At 35.4% G+C, this 18,359-nt stretch overlaps 1 protein-coding gene across 5 annotated transcripts; it reads left to right on the forward strand.

The window, feature by feature from the left end:
- The first annotated feature begins 1,696 nt into the window (after window positions 1-1,696).
- On the forward strand, window positions 1,697-13,838 carry LOC114294234 (bZIP transcription factor 16). 5 transcript variants are annotated; one of them, XM_082901997.1, is made up of 13 exons: window positions 1,697-2,167; window positions 2,451-2,566; window positions 2,657-2,713; window positions 2,808-2,882; window positions 5,042-5,131; window positions 5,227-5,286; window positions 5,387-5,556; window positions 6,321-6,375; window positions 10,758-10,800; window positions 10,900-11,186; window positions 12,777-12,854; window positions 12,951-13,076; window positions 13,366-13,838. In XM_082901997.1, the coding sequence occupies exons 2-13, from the start codon at window positions 2,492-2,494 to the stop codon at window positions 13,459-13,461; spliced, it is 1,212 nt and encodes a 403-aa protein (XP_082758123.1). In that variant the 5' UTR covers window positions 1,697-2,167; window positions 2,451-2,491; the 3' UTR covers window positions 13,462-13,838. The 5 variants fall into 5 exon arrangements, with proteins under 5 accessions (XP_082758123.1, XP_082758124.1, XP_082758125.1 ...); XM_082901998.1 differs by having other exon boundaries at window positions 6,330-6,375; XM_082902000.1 differs by having other exon boundaries at window positions 1,743-2,167; window positions 2,808-3,064.
- Window positions 13,839-18,359: the final 4,521 nt, after the last annotated feature.

An 18,359-nucleotide genomic window follows, 5' to 3' on the forward strand; every position in this document is an offset into this window, starting at 1 on the left:
GATTTTAAAAAATTATTTAAAATATTAAAAAAATTCAGTGAAAATAAGAATATATATATATATATATGAAAAATAAAAAAATTAATTTTCTAAAAAGTAAATTCAAAATTATGAAATCAAACAATGGTCTATTTTGAGAAGTAGGTTAAGGGTGAGTAGCGGATATACCGATCTATCCAAACCGACTGAACCAAACTGATCCGCTGCATTTTGGACGGATGCGTGATGACAAGTAGCGGATTGATTTTTTCCAATTCGCCTAGTTTTGGACAGATGATGGATTTGAGGTTCATTTGGCCGCAACCGAACTGCCAAACCGCGAGCACCCCTAGTAATTTGTAAAATTTTGTATTTTCAATTTGTTTAAATATTTTGTTTATGTTTTCAACTGAAAAAGAATTTAAATATTTTGTTGAATATATTCTGTTGAAAAAGAGTTTTCAACTAGAATAAATTTTTTGAATTAAAAAAAATAAATATATTATTTATCTATATTTTGTTGGTTTTTAAATCTAACTCTAAAAATAATAAATAAAAAAGATGATATATGTTGGTTGGTTTTTATTTTCAAAAATAGATATAGATGTAACAATACAGAGGCATACAATCTCTACGATTGCTTTGTTTATGGTTTTGGTAATTCGAATTGTTTTTATATTTTAAGAATCACATATTGTAATACTTTATATGGATGAGATATGCTGTAATTATAATATGTGGATGAAACATGCAGTGATTGTAATATTCTAAAGTTTCAAACTTTCTTTTTTTAGATAAGACATGCAATGATTGTAATACTTTTTTAAGTCATTGACTGTAACACTCTTTTTTTTTGCACAAATTGAATTACGTTGAAATTTATAAAATTTTAAAAACCGATTCGCATCCATTCGCCAATCTGTTCAATCTACATCTGCCGAATTGGTGGACGGATGTGGATTCATTTTCTCCAATCCACCAATCTGGTGGACGGATGACGAATTGGAGGTTCTATGTTCGTAATCGACCCGCGCCCATCCCTAATTAAACGACAATTATTTATTTATTTATTTTTAGACTCTTTTTAAAAAATATGTAAAAAAATAGATAGATAATGTGACTAAAAAAAACTAAAAAGCTAATTTTTTTTTGACTTTTAACCTAATTTCTAAAATAGGCCAAAGTAAATAGGTTTTGAACTTTTTATTTTCAAAATAAATAAAATCTATTTTAAAAAAGAATCTTGATTGGTAGCTCGAAAAAGTCCTCTCCCGAATCCCCCGAATTTGAAAAAAAGAAGAAAGAAGAAGAAGAAGAAGGAAGAAGAAGGAAATGAGGGGCCAACATCAATTGGAGGGGGGGCTTAGGCAGAGGCGGGGGCGGGGGCGGGGGCGGGGGCGGGTGCAGCGGCGACGGCAGGGCTGGGCTGCGACGACGAAAATCGGGTTGGACTGCGACGACGACTGGGTTGGGCGACGATCGGCGATCGACAAACCTCTCTTCTCTTTCTCTCTTCCCCTCTTCTTCCCTCTTTCTCTCCCTCTTCCTCTCTGCATTTCAGATTGAAAAATGGAAGAAAAAAAAGAAAAACAATAAAAAAATACCCAAAACAACGCCGTCTTAGACATTTAAAGGATTCGGAAAGAAAAATTTCGAGTTACAAAATATTTTTCTTTAAAAAAAGAAAGACTAATTACTCGTCCGACTCGGACAATTAGCCCGACTAACCCGAAATCTAACATGCTAACATGCTGTTAATATACATGATGAACCCATACGTCTAAGCGTATCTATACCGTTAAAAACAGTTGATGATCCAAACACGTAATCAATCATCAACCAGTTCAAAAGCACGAGAGAGATAAGACACAGATCGTACTACGAGAGCAATTTTGATTTTTTTTTGGTTGTTCTCTCATGCTCTCTGCAAATCGTAGACAGTGACACACCATACGAACGATCTCTCAGAAGCTCAATCAAAACCCTAACTTTCTCTCTAAATCTTCGCATTTCATGTTCTCGTCCATGGATTCATCAATTTTGCCCTAGAATTTGATGCAAGATTGATCGCGGACTCTGTACCTGTTCGTCGTTGTCTCGGACCTGTGTTTGTACGTGCAAAAGTGCTAAATTGACTTGCTTGTTCTGATTTCGATTTCGCTGCCTCGACTTCTTGTCATTTTTGGCGGTAATTGATTTATAAAGTTCAAATCTTTATACTCATCGTGTTTTTTTTTTTTTTTTTTTTTTTTTTTTTTTTTTGTGTGTATGTGTGTCTGTGTGTGGCTTGGGCGAAAATCTGATGAAAAACGATGATGACATAATTTCTGCTCTATATGGAAATTTGCTCTTTCTAGATCGACACAATCACTGCCAAAACATTGATGCACATATATACGTATATATATTGTGTGCGTAGACTCTGTAATTCGTTAAAATGCACTGTTGTAATACAATTTTAAGTATTGCAGGATGGTTTGAGGAATTATTGAGGTGTTGGTGGAATTGAATCATGGGTAGTAGTGAGATGGATAAACCTACAAAGGAGGCGAAGGAGGCAAAGGAGTCGAAAACGCCTACTATGCAGGCATGCTGTTTGATTTAAAGGCACATGTATATATATATATATATATATATATAAATTGTTTAATGTTTTGTTGCACATTGGGTTGTTCAGGAAGAGTCTTCATCTACACCCACTGGCGCTGCTAATCCTGAGTGGTCTGGTTTTCAGGTTCAACCGCTAGACCCATTCATTTCAGTCCTTTATTGTTCACTTAAGAAATTTGATGTCAGTAGTTATTTGGTATGTATTGTGTTTGTATCAGGCATATTCTCCTATGCATCCACATGGGTTCTTGGCATCGAGCCCTCAAGCTCACCCCTACATGTGGGGAGTTCAGGTATATTTGTTTTTTGTATGGGGTTTAACTCAATTCTTTTCTCCCTAACATGTTTAAATTTATTTATTTATTTATTTTTTGAGATATAACCGTAGAGATTCTATTTTTGATTGCTAAGAGTAGTAACGTTGTGAAGACGGGAGAATTTGCTGATCTCTTTAACTAATTGATTGAGTTCACAGGTCAAACTGTTCCACATATGATGCTATTCTACTGGTTAAGTTTCCAATATTCTCACAAATTCATGCTTTTGACCCTCACGCATTAAATTCTTATCACGTGCAGTTTATGTTCCATATTTTGGTTGAAGTTGAATATTCTTGACTCTTTTACGATTTCCTGAAGTTTGTCTTTTAATTTATTCACTTATATTAGTAACATGTTGTTAAACTTTGTACAAGATGTGCATTTAATATGGAAAAGGTTACTTATTATTACAATCAAAGATCAGTCTCTTTACAAGTCATTGAGTGGAATTGCACAAAATTATGATGAACAATAGTGCAGAAAGCAAGTTAGACAATGGTAATCAAAGCTTCCTAAGTGTCAGTTGCTGCATTAGAAAATTATTCCATTTTAAGAGAGCATGAAGAATCACAGACAGACCTCTCGTTAGTTTTCATATTGATTCTTAGCAATGCTCGAAGCTCTTTAAAGACGTGGCATCACCTGCTTACTAAAGAGCCAAAAAGATTTCTCCAACTAAGAGAGGAAGAGGACCATTGAAGATTTAAGCAAATCGTCATTTCAGTTAATTCTTTAAAGCTACACTCTGGAGAATTCATCAAATTCTGGAGATAATGTTATGTACTATTAAGATATGATTAATTTAAGGGATAATTACTATTTACTCACAAGTCCTAAGTGATTTTTTATTTATTTATTTTTTAATGTATTTGCCCCTCGTTTTGATAATGAGAAAATTTTGGGACTTTTAGATGTGTTTTGTGTTTGTGAAATGATAATTTGTTACTAGTAATGATACTAATAAATTTGTCAAAGTGATAAATGATTGGAACATTTTGGCTTTTGTTTGTGAATTTAATTTATTTTTAGTTTATTTGTGTTAGTTTGTATTGAAATATGATGTGGGAAGTGTAAATAGTTGAATTGTATTTTTTTAAAAATATTTTTACAGAGATAAATTTATCAATTAAAGTTGGAGTACGACTTTTTGATAAATAAGTCTATTCCACGGGATCGGCTCGTAACCACCCCTTAATTTAATTTATTATCCTTATAGGAATTTGGAAGAAATGATGTTTTTGTTTAAGAAATACCAAATAACATGATATCAAGTTTGAATATGAATGATTGGATCTTGTGATGAGCCCATAGACATAATCAAATATATACATATATGAATATATGTGTAACTGTGTATATATATCATCGGAGATAAAAATTGCTGTGCACTGGAGATCCATAGTTTCTTAGAATTATGATAATATGTAACACTGCGGCTTCTTATGGCTTTAAACTTTTGCATTTTAGTCATGGACATAAAGTCCAATGCAGCTCCTCAAGACTAAAGACATGAGGGCTGAAATGCGTTTATTTTATATTTAATATTTATTCCGCTTTCATAAATATTAAGTAGGGTGACCCATGCACGAGACTCCTGCTAATACTGTAGGTGCTGGACGGGATGCAACCTATTTACAGTGGAGTATATAGGAGCTAAGCTCCTAGTCCTACTAAAATGCTTGTATGACCTATAGAATCGATATAAGAAAACTTCATATGCATATATATTGCAAATGATTTTTTTCCCTCAGATTTTCTATGATCATCAGTAGCTTAAGTGAGAATGGTCTGTTTAAGCATGCTACAATCTGTTTTTCTCTTTTAGCACAGAACCTTTAGAGTATGCATTATTTGCAATTTCCTGAACCAGAGATCTTTTTGACTTAGCATTGAGCATTTCTGTACATCCTTTTCCTTTTGCTCTTTTTTTTTCCTTCTTCTGTATCTGCACATTCACACTTCACACTGCTTTTTTATTCACCTTTGTCAAGAAAGGGGCAGGATTGGGTGATTTGGATTTGTCCATTGCTTCAAGTGTCTGGTCTGAAGTGCAGAAATTTAGTTAATAACTCTATTTTATTTTTGCATATTGAACTTTTGCCCCGTAGTTTAATTTTTATGTTTATATGCAGCACATCATGCCGCCCTATGGTACGCCACCGCACCCATATGTTGCAATGTATCCCCATGGTGGCATATATGCTCATCCATCTATGCCTCCGGTAATTCCTGCTGATTGTATTGTATTTGTGCTCCGCAAATCATACCCTTATTGTCTTGATGCTACTAACTCTGCCATATTTTCAAATTTGATCAGGGATCTTATCCTTTCAGTCCTTTTGCTATGCCTTCTCCTAATGGCATGGCTGAGGCTTCTGTGAGTTACTTGAACTCTGGTGTTACATGGTTTGTTGTTAAATAAACATGTCGTTGGTCATTTGGACTAGTTTAAAATGACATTTTAAATTTGCATGTAGGGGAATATGCCTAGCAGCATGGAAGCAGATGGCAAGTTGTCTGAGGGGAAGGAAAAACTGCCCATCAAGAGATCTAAGGGAAGTTTGGGCAGTTTAAATATGATCACGGGTAAAAACAATGAACCTGGTAAAACCTCAGGAGCCTCTGCTAATGGAGCCTATTCCAAAAGGTAAGACGTATGTGATTGGGTGATGAATTCCATGGCCATAAATAAGTTTCAGTTGCTACTCCATGCCTAGTGTGCACTGCCTGTTTATTAAACGAGAACTGTTGGCTTTTGGAGACTGGATGAAGAAGTTGGGTCTAGAAAAGCTACATGATAACAGGTAGGAAAGTTTGTAAATAAGTGCCAAAAAGAAGGGGCACATCAATGTACACTGCACGTACACAATGCTCTACCCTTTTACACAATAAAAAAACCTTCCATGATATCAACAGAAATCCCTATAAACATCTATACCTGGGGTCATCCTCCCTGCAACCAAGTAATATAATATAGCCTGATAGAAGACTCTTCACTCTATAAATCGATGCCTCTAATCCATCAGAAGACCTATTTCTTTAACAATCAAGCATAAATGAGCTACTAACTAAAGCTTTGTTCTGCCAGAGGATGTGTCCCATCTCTGATAAGTGATGGGCAAACAAATCGTCAGATTAATCACTGGGTCCCAAACAGGAAAAAAAAAGAAAAAAAAGAAAAGAAACGCAGCTTATCATTTCCTCCTTGATCACAAGGACATGTTGATGAAAGTAGCATTAATGTTTATGTGATTAGTGTATTATATTTGATGAATCTATTTAATGGTTCATGGTTGACCTGGGGCCTGCTTTGTTGCTTCTTGGCTTATTGCCTAAGCTAGTGACTTGATTGACTTCTCCTCACTATTAATCAATTGATACTGACATATCTGATTTTGTGTAAGCATGCAGTGTTGAAAGTGCGAGTGAAGGTTCAAGCGAAGGAAGTGATGCAAATTCTCAAAATGTATGTATTATGTGACATGGTTTTTATAAATGGATGACTTGAGTGCTTGGGTATGCTAGATCCAATAAAAATTTGATTATATTGTGTAGAATGTCTTAAAGTTTGGTGTTGTGCTCCATGAAGTTACATTTTGTTAGTTTTAACGGGTCTTATCTCATAGTATAATTTTTACACCACAAGATCACCACTCTAGGTTGACATTTTATGACAAACTAGTGTCTGCTAAGAGAGTTAGAGAGGCACAATTAGAAGTAACAGATTTGGCATAAATTTTGATCTTGAAGGCATGTGTTAGGAATTGTTTGTAACTAGAGGGTCTCACTGAAGATCTAATGCAACAATTGTTGTGATAATTTAAGTGATTTACATACAAAATGCTTGCATATATAGAAGTATAGGGTAATGTCAATGGTTTCTTACAGCTGAGGTTGCTGTGGTAGACAGAGTCACAGGTTCAAATAATAAATAACTCCATATTTTTTTCTCTACAAAAAAAGAGTGCCTTCATGTATTCTGACATTCAGCCACAACAACACTTGTTTACTTGCTGCGGCCAAAATAAGTATCACTACCAATATTAGATGTACTGTATTACATATGGAATTGGACGCATGACAGAAATGCATTGACACAAGGACATGGGCACAGACACAATGAGGGCAGACAATATATCGAGATATTTTACTGTATATACTTCTATTATGTGCAGTAATTATATGATTCTAATTAATTTATGAAAATTTGTTTGTTTGAGATTGCATGAGATGTTTTAATAAGTAATTTGCTTTTATTAGAAGACCAAACTTAACAAATGTAATTCACAACTATGCAGGTTATATTTATGTAGGTATGCAAATATATATATATATATATATATATATATATGTATGTGTGTGTGTGTGTGTGTGTGTGTCTCATCACATTGTTTGGAATGAATCAGTACGCGTATGTCTGCTACATAATTGACCTATTTTTGTCATGCTATGATATCAGAATTACTAATAGATTTTAGACATGTTGGGGTGCGTGCTTTGATTGTTTTCCCATGAGTATTGGAAGAATCTTGTATTGCAAAGATTCACAGAGTGACAAGGCTGCCTTTAAGAAGTATTTGTGCCAGATAGAGAGCCACACTGGATGAAATAGATTAGACATGCTAATCCTACTACATATAAATAGGTTATCTATTACTTTGGAGGTTGACCCTTCATAAATTCTGTTAGAATTTACCTACACCTACCACCACCAATTTACCCTCACCTACTCCTCACCTACACCTACCACCACCAATTTACCCTCACCTACTCCTCACCTACTACCCAAACCCTCTCCTATATAATGAGCTACTCTGAATTGTAATATATAATATCAATCTTGTAACAACATCAATCAATCAATAATATATCAATTTTAACATGGTATCAGAGCAGGTTTAGAACCTGATATTTTCGCTTTCCCGGCGGGCGGCAACCTCACCTTAGCTGCCCGCCGGACCTCAACCTAGTCCGCTAGAATTTTTTTTTTACACATACCTTCACTCCTCACGGATGGCAACCACTCTCTCCTCCGTTCGATTCCTTATCACCATCTTGGTGCCTTCTTTTGCTACCCAGTGCTTGCTCACAAGCCTCTCTCACCTTCGGCCACATCTCCGACTGCAACTCCGGCTCATGCTGTTCGGCGTCCGAGTCCAGGTTGATCCGATGAGTAAGAGCGTCAGTATGACCATTCTGTCGCAATACGAACAACCTCAGTGTCAGGACGACTCCAACGTCGCCGACGTTGAACAACCTCAGTGTCAGGACGACTCCAACGTCGCCGACGTTGCCTGCGGTGACGTCGATCCAGCCTCCGCCGACGAGGCCGTTCACCCCCAGTCGCTCGTCCGTCTCAGAACTACTTCCTCCGGCGAAGCAACCTCCATCGGCGTCGCCGTCGATCCAGCCTCCTCGACATCACAACTGAATCGGTCACTGCAACAGTAGCTCCATCAAGCCCTCTCTCTCTCTCTCTCTCTCTAACAGATCTCTCTCTCTCTCGGCAGTTTTGAACCAAAACAAAATAAAATAAAATAAAAACAAAAAAAAATAATAATAATAATAATAATAAACACACTGCTATGCACATGCATCCACAAGCACACACGCGGTACACACCAAACCCAGCACATGGGGCACCCACTCACTCTCTTTCTCTCTCTCTCTGGTCCCTTTCTCTACAGCAGACCCACTTTAATTATATTTATCATTATTCTCTCATATTTTATTCATCTCTCTCTGTCCATCCAACCTTCTTTTATTTTATTTTATTTTATTTATTTTTTTTTCACACACTGTGATCCACCACTCCATGATCCACCATCCGTCAACTTTTGTCCCCCTCTTTTCCTTTCTTTTTCATTTCATCTTGCCCACCGACTTTTTGCTCAAAAAAAAAAAAAAAAATAATAAAAAAAAAACATAAAAATAAAAATAAAAATAAAAATCAAATTTGCACAACAACCCATATTTTATTCATCTCCGGGATCACCCCCGCTCACAATTTTCCACCAAAAAAAAAAAAAAAAAAACAAAAAAAAAACAAACACAAAAACACAAACAAAATACAAACAACCAACCACATTCACAAGTGGGATTTTTCTTCTCTACTCTGCCGCCGGTCTCTTCTTTTTGCCTCCGTCCTGAGCGGGCCTTGACGGTGTTGCCTCCATGCTTCCTAGACTACCAAGCAAGTTGCCTCCCCCCTGCTCCTCCACTGCAGCATATGGCGGACCTCCAAATCGCCACATCACGGTGGCCTTCCGCTTCAGCTCCTTATTTTCTGCTTTCAGCACACTTATCTCTGCTCGCGCATCCTTATACATGCGTTGGAGCAGAGCCAGCTGGGAGGTTAACTGCTGCACCTCATTTGTCCTACTCTGCAGCCGGTTCGACAAGTTTGTGACCGCCGTCATGCTTTCCACACATACCTTCAAAGTATACTGATTGGCCTCCACATCCGACAGCACTGCCATTCTTTGCTCCACAGACCGCATCGGAAAGTTCAACGGAGTATACCCAGCGGTGTTTGGTTGAGGTTCCAGTGCCACCGCACCAGTTATTTCTCTTGTGGGCTCGTTCAGTTCTGGAAAGAGCGTGAGCAGGTTCTGCGTAGCTGGACGGGAAGAAGAGGCCATGTTTTTTGGGTTGCTAAGTGTTTCAGCGAAATAGCAATTTCAGACTGGTAATGTTCGGCAGGGTTGGTGACAGAATGGCAACAAAGTGTTCCACAGTTTCTCTCTCCGCAGAGGCAGAGTTTTTTAAGCGAAGGGTTGGTTTCAGAGGTTTCAGACTGGTATGCCTCAGCCTCAGCCTTCGTCTTGGTTAAATAGCCGAGGCAGCCACGCGTATCGCGCGCCTCTTGCCGCCCGACAATCTGGCACGCCTTTTCATGGCACATTTTTTGATAAAGTGGACACGCCTTTTGATGGCACGCCTTTTGATGAATTGGGCACGCCTTTTGATGGCACGCCTTTTTGAAAAATTGAGCGCACCTTTTGAGGATGCGATTTTTTAAGGGTCCGACAAGACTCTATAAACTGTCCCGACATTTGATACCGGTTAGCTTTTTTAAGGGTCCGACAAGACTCTGTAAACTGTCCCGACATTGATTCCAGTTAGCTCCTTTATGGGTCCGACAAGACTCTGTAAACTGTCCCGACCTTGATTCCGGTTAGCTCCTTTATGGGTCCGACAAGACTCTGTAAACTGTCCCGACATTGATTCCGGTTAGTTTCTACAACGGTCCGACATGACCCCATAAACTGTCTTCTACAACGGTCCGACATGACCCCATAAACTGTTTTCTACATCGGTCTGACACCACCTTACAGTGTCCTCTACATGGTTATGACACCCCCATACAGTGTCCTCTACAACGTTATGACACCACCATCCAGTGTCTTCACCAATGGTCTGACACGACCATACAGTGTCTCTTATCCTCTTTTATTTTTTATGTATTTTCTTGTTTTGTTCCTCTCTTCAAACTCAAGTTGGTTAGTTTCTATCCTCCTTGAGTTTGCGGGGGGCTGTTAGAATTTACCTACACCTACCACCACCAATTTACCCTCACCTACTCCTCACCTACACCTACCACCACCAATTTACCCTCACCTACTCCTCACCTACTACCCAAACCCTCTCCTATATAATGAGCTACTCTGAATTGTAATATATAATATCAATCTTGTAACAACATCAATCAATCAATAATATATCAATTTTAACAAATTCTTCCTTAAAGGCATGTGATTCATACGTACCATATAAGCATGAGGATCATGTCTTCTATGTCAAAAAATTTCACTTTCACATCTGGTATTTTCTATTAATTTTGGGCAGGACTCACAAATGAAGTCAGGATCCAGGCAAGATTCTTTCGAAGGTTCGGCTGTAAGAATGTTTCTTTCAATTTCAGTGACTAAATTTTGCAGTTTTTTTTCGATGATTTTAATGAAATTTTTTTGCAATGCCGTTGTCACAGCTGAAGCATCTCAGAATGGTGGAACTATGCATGGTTCTCAGAATGGAGGACCAAATACACCTCCAATGATGGTGAACCAAACAATGCCCATCATGCCAATGGCAGCAGCAGGTGCTCCATGTGTACCTGGTCCCACCACAAACTTAAATATTGGTATGGACTACTGGGGTGCTGCAACTTCTTCCACTCTTCCTGCACTGCATGGGAAGGCACCTCCTACTCCAGTTGCAGGAGGAATGGTCACTGCTGGATCACGGGACAGTGTTCAGTCACAGCTTTGGCTACAGGTCTCTCTCTCTCTCTCTCTCTCTCTCTCTCTCTCTCTCTCTCATTTCCTTTCTTTTCTGTCTGTAATTTCAATTATTTAATCCATTTCACTTGCTTTACTCTTAATGTCTTAGCATCTAAATTAAATATTCTTAAGAATTTAAACATTTGCTTTGTGCCTGACCTTTGGTAATCATATTGTTTGTTGGAAAGGTTAAAGAGAGTAGGGATTTGGGTCTCCCCCCAACATCTCCTTTCTTTTCCACCCATCCACTCTGGATCACAAGATGGCTTGCTTTTGAAGAAGATATCTTCCACTTTTCGTTTAACCACTATATGGTTGCATGCATAGTAGTATAAGATGTGATCTAGGTACTTGCTTAGAGGTCAGAGTTTGCTCTCGACTGTTTTCATCCACAAAAGTGGAGGGAGGCCGGTGTTTGTTTTTGTGATGGATGTACACAAGGATGGATCTAGATGGGGGGTCGCACCCCCAAAAGTTGTAAAAACTATGTATATTAAATTACATGTGTATCACAACCCCCCCCCCCCCCCCCCCCCCCCCCTCCTTTCAAAGTTTGAATCCTGGATCCATCATTGGATCATGTACAGTTATTGTTAAAAGAGGGTGCTGATAACTCTATTGATACTTTGCCTTAAATTGTTTGGTATCTTGCTTTGCTGAATATTACTTGCTATCTTCTATGAAATTTGTAGAAAGGCATCTGAGAAGTTATATAAATAAAAGCCTTGGGCTACACAGCTGATGTGAGTGTTACACCAATTAAGATTAGCTATGTTAACAAGTCTCAATTACCAAAATTATCACAATGCGATATATTTTCTTTTCTCATGGGCATTGTTGTAATTTGCTCTTTGGTTATGTAAGTAGGAGTTGACCATTAGATGGGTTTTGGTACGTACAACATTCTTTGGCCGTTACTATTTCTCCACTACTGTATTCCCATACCTTACATTTCTTAATTTTATGATGGAGTTACTTTTACTAATTCAAGCCATGAAAAACAAGAGTACGTATCTTTGGATTGTTGTCATGTGATGAATCTTGTTTTAATGCTTCCAATATATATAAATATTTTTGGGTGAGTATTAATGCTTCAAATATGAGCTAGTCAATCTACAAGCCTCCCTTGAGTTGCTTGCCTTGTTTGAGAGATTAGTGGTTCGAATCTCTTTCAAATTAGATAACCTAGAATCTCTTCACACAATGACCTTATATTTGAACATTTTGTTTGTATCATAACTTCAAGTTCAGATCTGTGAAACATTTTTTGAAGTGAAATTTTGTAGTAATGAGGGAAGTTTTTCTTAATAATTTGCCCTTAAATTGTCAAACTAAATCACACTTGGGTAGAGGAAGGGGAAAATATGGAAGCAAGGTTTTGTGGCTAAACAGCCCATACATCATTTCAAGAAGATTGCTTGTCCTCAATCTGTCCACTTTGGTTCATTTTGATTACTGATTTTGATACATCATTCCAAGGAGCATGATTGTTATCTCAATAGCTGGAACTTTTTATTACTCATTGCGATTTTTACCTATTCTTACTAAAGTCATCTTGGTTTTACACATCTTGTTCTTGAGTTAGGATGAAAGAGAGCTTAAAAGACAGAGAAGGAAGCAGTCCAACAGGGAATCTGCTCGTCGATCCAGGTTGCGAAAGCAGGTAAAATTACTTAATTCTTTTCAATTTGTTTGTTTTGTTTGCTACTTTTATCATGTGACTCCGTGATTCTATTATGACTATGTATGCTCGAGTCAGGCGGAATGTGACGAACTGGCCCAACGTGCTGAAGCTTTGAAAGAAGAAAATGCCTCTCTTAGATCAGAACTAAATCGCATCAGGACTGAGTATGATCAGCTTCTCGCCCAGAATGCATCTCTGAAGGTGATCTTAATATTTTAGTTTGTGCATGATCCCTTTTCACACCTTTGAGGATTGCATATAGTGTTCAATAATACCATCAAAACCGAATTGACATTGTCAGTTCCATGGAATCATTTTTGTTATCACGGGTTTGAATTGCTTTCTGTTTCCCTTAAACCAACCATATATTTATTGCTTCTTTTACTTTTATTGGGGAAAAAAAGAAATTACTTTTGAAATGCTAATCCTAGTGCTCATGCTCTGTAATATTCTATCTGGTATGATTCATAAAATTTGATTTTTGCTGCAGGAGAGACTCGGGGAGGGCCCTGGAGAAGACGATGCTAGGTCTGGTAGGAATGACCAACATGTTGGCAATGGCACACAACAGACTGGGCAAACATAAATTGCGCAGAGCGGTCAATGAAGTTCCAGCTGGCCTTGCTGCAGAGAACAATTTCTAGGGGTTCACGGTAACCAAATTAGTAATAGGTTTATCCTTATTTTACACAGTAAATGTCTATCAAAATTTGTTAAACCCTGACTTTTTTAGTCTCAGGTAATCTGTTTATCTAATGTATTATCCATCGTGCCTGGTTCGACCAATCTTTTAAGGTCAAAGACCCCCAGATGGTATGTAGAGAGTCTGATGAAATCTTATGTTCTGTGAAAAAGTGTAGTATTAGTCATTTTATCTTTGGAAAAAATGTATTAAATATGGTTGATGAATATGCTACACTGAGAATTAATTAATAAACTTGATTATGCTGTATTTTGTATGAATATTTTGTTCTGGTGAATTATATTTTTATATTTTGGCAATATTTCTATGGCATTAGGATTGTGAATATGGTGGCCTGGGCAGCTTTATATTTTGAATGGAGGCTTCTTTTTTTTTTTTTAAATATTAATTATTTACATTGTAATTTTCTTATTTAATTTAATATTGATTTTCCTTGTATATATAGTCTAGTTAGGATGGTGAAATGAACCAAGCTACGCTTGTCGATCATACATTTGAGATCAGTTCATTATACAAATAAATTAAATTTAAATACATTTTAAAGCTTAATTCGGTAAATGTGAATACGTTATAAAAGATTAAGCCACTTGAACATGACTCAATTAAAGCTCACTTGTTTTTTATTTAAAAATTTCAATACATTTAAAAATTTGTAAATATTTTCAGCTTGACTTAAACAATCTATTGTTTGGCTGGTTTATTGTCCTGATTTAAGTACTTAAAATGAGGTTTACAGTCTTTACTATTAGGCCATGTTTGTTTGGGTGGACATGAGCTTGAGATTGGACTAATAGTCCAATAAAACTATTAATCCGATATTTAGTTAAACAATTGAAATACGGACTAATTATTTTAAACTTGACTTTTAGTTAAGATAGGATATATAATCCAACGGATTCGTAATTCTAAGATTATTAGTCATGGGAATATTAATCCAGTTTGCCCAAACAAACATGACCTTGAGGGACATGTGAGGTTTTCAATTTTGTCAAGTCTTTATATAAAAAGTTTTATTTTTTTAATTTTCAATTAAACATTTTGACAAATATCAAAGAGCAAAAAATTTTGGGAGGCCTAATGGATTGGAGTTCATCCTCTCCAGCTTTCTTTCCTGGTGACGGCACAGAATGGACCACATCGGCCCACTGAAAATTTACGGCTGAGATTAACTTAAAAATAAATAAATAAAAAAAATCAACACATCCCACCACTCTCTCTCTCTCTCTCTCTCTCTCTCTCTCTCTCTCTCTCTCTCTCTCTCTCTCTCTCTCTCACATTTTTAATAAAAACTTAAAAACTATTTTAATCTTTTTCATTTTATTTTTATAAGATATATATATATATATATATAATTTTTAACATAAAATTTTAATTTTATAAAATTAATATCATTGAATATATACCTGAGACTAATATTAAATATATTTAATAAAAAATTAAAATAAATAAAAAGTAATTACTATATTTAGTTATGTTTTCAAATTATTATTTTTTAAATATAAACATTATTTTGATGAAAATAAACACACAAAAATCATATATTTTTGAAATTCTCAAAAACAGTCTTCATTGCGAAAAAAAAATCAAATGAAAATAATGACTTTTAATTTAATTTTATTAACCAAACGAGTTTATAATTTTTTTTAAAGGAAATAAAAATACACAAATTCAATATGTGCATTGGTGTAAACCAAACAAAATATTTTTTTTATTTTCTTAAATCAACTAAAAAAATAAACTATGATCTCAAATATAACTTAGCCAAACTAAAATAACAAAAAAAAAAAAAAAAAAAATCAAATAGTTAATTAAAATAACCTATTTCCAAACAGGATTACAATAGGGTTCGTTTAGGAAATAGTTTTAGTTGTTTTTTTTTTTTTTTACTTTTTACAAATATTGATTATTTGATTTTTTGACTATTTTAGTTTGACCAAAAAAAAAAAAAATATTGTATTTGGTTTACACCAATGCATAAATTGAATTTGTATTTTAAAGAAAATAAAAACATATTTGATTTGTTCCTATGCACATAGATTTGAATTTTTGTGTTTTTTATTTCCTTTAAAAAAAATTATAAACTCGATTGGTTAATAAAATTAAATTAAAAAGCCATTATTTTCATATGATTTTTTTGGCAATGAAGATTGTTCTTGAGAATTTCAAAAATATATGATTTTTATTTGTTTATTTTCATCAAAATAATTTTTATATTTAACAAACAATAATTCGAAAGCATAACTAAATATAGTAATTACTTTTTATTTATTTTAAATTTTTATTAAATATATTTAATATACATTTTCAATGATATTAATTTTATAAAGTTAAAATTTTATATTAAAAATTATATATATATATATATATCTTATGAAAATAAAATTAAAAATTAAAATATTTTTTAATTTTTTATTAGAAATGAGAGAGAGTGAGTTGAGAGAGAGAGAGAAAGAGAGAGAGAGTAGGAATGGCAACGGGGTAGGGTGGGGCCGGGGATCACACTCCCCGTCCCCGATGGTCGAATTTTCCCCGGCCTCGATCCCCGACAGGGAACCTATTATTGCCCTCACCCCCGCCCTCAACGGGGATCGAGTTTCCCTGACCTCGAGCATTCCCCGACTAAAAAAAAAAAAAAAAAAAAAGTTTCAAAAAATACAACTCATCAACAACAACAACAACAACAACAACAACATCATCATCCGAGACAGATCTGAAACAGATCTAAAAACAAAAAAAAAAAAATTGTGAAACAGATCTGAAAAAAAGAAAAGAAAAAAGATCTGATCTGTGAGCTGGACGGCGACGTCGAGAAGAGAGGGAGTGGGTAGTGCAAGCTGGACGGCGGTGGTGGTCGGCGACGTCGAGAAGAGATGGAGTGGATGAGAGACGTGGTGGTGGTGGTGGTGGTGGTGGTAGTACGAGCTAGATGGCGGTGGTGGTCGGCAACGTCGAAAAGAGAGGGAGTGGATGAGAGACGTGATGTGGTGGTAGTGATGGTGATAGTGGTGGTGCGAGCTGGACGGCGGTGGTGGTGGATCTGAGAAAGAGAGAGAAGTCAGTGAAGTTGAGAGAGATGAGAGACGGAGACGGGGTAGAGAGAAATGAGATATGAGATCTGGTTTATATATATATATATATATGTGTATAAGGGTAAAATCGTAATTTAACATCGGGGATTAATCGGGCTGGGGATCGGGGATGGAGCCGGGCCGGGTACGGGGCTGGGACACTTATCTCCGTCCCTGGCTCGAATCTGTTCGGGGATTGATTTTTAAATACCATCTCCGTCACGTTAGGAGTATTTTTCAGAAAAAATTTGCAAAATTCGAGATCGAAAGATCAGATTCTCATCGGACCGATTTTAAATTGTCATCCTTAAGAGGGTGTGAGTGAGTGGTGAGACATGTTTGTTAGTGGGTCTATTGAATTTTTTCTTTTTCTTTTTTAAAGCTACTCCCAGGTACAAATTTTTTTAAAGCTAATCCCGGGTACAAATTTTTAGAGGAGGTGATGTGGTCCAATATCAACCGTCATCCAGCGACAAAAAGACTGTAGAGGATCATGGATTGGGTGGCCATGTCATCATGGTTCAATATTGGTGTACAATGTGCATGTTGATAATGATGTTTCGGTAAAGAAAAATACTAAATAAATTTGGTTCATAATATTTAAAAAAAAATATTTTAACATACATTTTAAAATTTAAAATAATATTAATTATAATTATTAAATAAACTTAACTAATTTTACTTAATAAATTTAATTTTAAATACTAAATAAAATTATTATCAAACCCCAGCATAGTTTTAAGCCTGAAAAAATGGAGACTAAAAATTATGATGACACAAGACTAAAAGTCAAATGAATGCGGTGGCTAAGGGTCCAATTCGGGTGGGTTCGGTCGGATTGAGAGATTATTCATACTCAGTTTAAGTTGTGTTAAGATTTGCTTAGACCTGCCCAAGCCCGAATTATAATATGGGATTATCTGCCCAAATCTGACCCGAGTTAAACCCAAGTTGTTTTTTTTTTTGACAGCTATATTATTAAATTATTAAAATTTGTCTCTATTTGCATTTTTTTATATATAGAAAATCATTAATACCATAAAAATAAATAATTTATATAATGTAAAAGAGATGCCGCTATAGTAGTCTTTATAATTTATGAGTGAAAAAAAGAAGAAGTAAGATTTTATATTATTTGTATATATAATATATATTCAATATGATTTAATAATTTAAATTATTTTAATATCATATAATGACTACTAATTTTTATATATCTATATATGTATAATTTATGCTTCGAGTTGCTCGGATTGTTTAATGTCTTTGTCCAAGTCCGTCCAAATTTAGTTCGAATTTCTGAATTTTTGCCCAAATCCATACGGAATTTAAAAATATCTTATCCAAGCCTTAAAAAGTTCGGGCTAGGTTCGGATTGCTTGAGTTGAGCTTGCCCAAGTTACACCCCTAGCGGTGGGTGAGTGACACGTTGTGTTAAAGTGTCATCCTGTTCGAATTATTTATTTTGTACAATTGGTTAAATATATTATTTATAAAAAAAATTAAAAAAATTAAGTTAATTAGAAATTTATAATTCTGATCCGATTTTAATTATTTTGAAAAAAATTATCAAAATTATATTAATTGTTTATTATTTAAAAAATAAATATACTTTTATTACAAATATTCAATTAATTTAATTTTTTATATAAATAATTTATTCGACGAATATTTATCAAAACATATTCGGAAAATAGCCCACTAAATCCGCGG

This window comes from Camellia sinensis, chromosome 13, assembly GCF_055761805.1.
Source record: "Camellia sinensis isolate YWXY chromosome 13, ASM5576180v1, whole genome shotgun sequence".
NCBI lineage: Eukaryota > Viridiplantae > Streptophyta > Magnoliopsida > Ericales > Theaceae > Camellia > Camellia sinensis.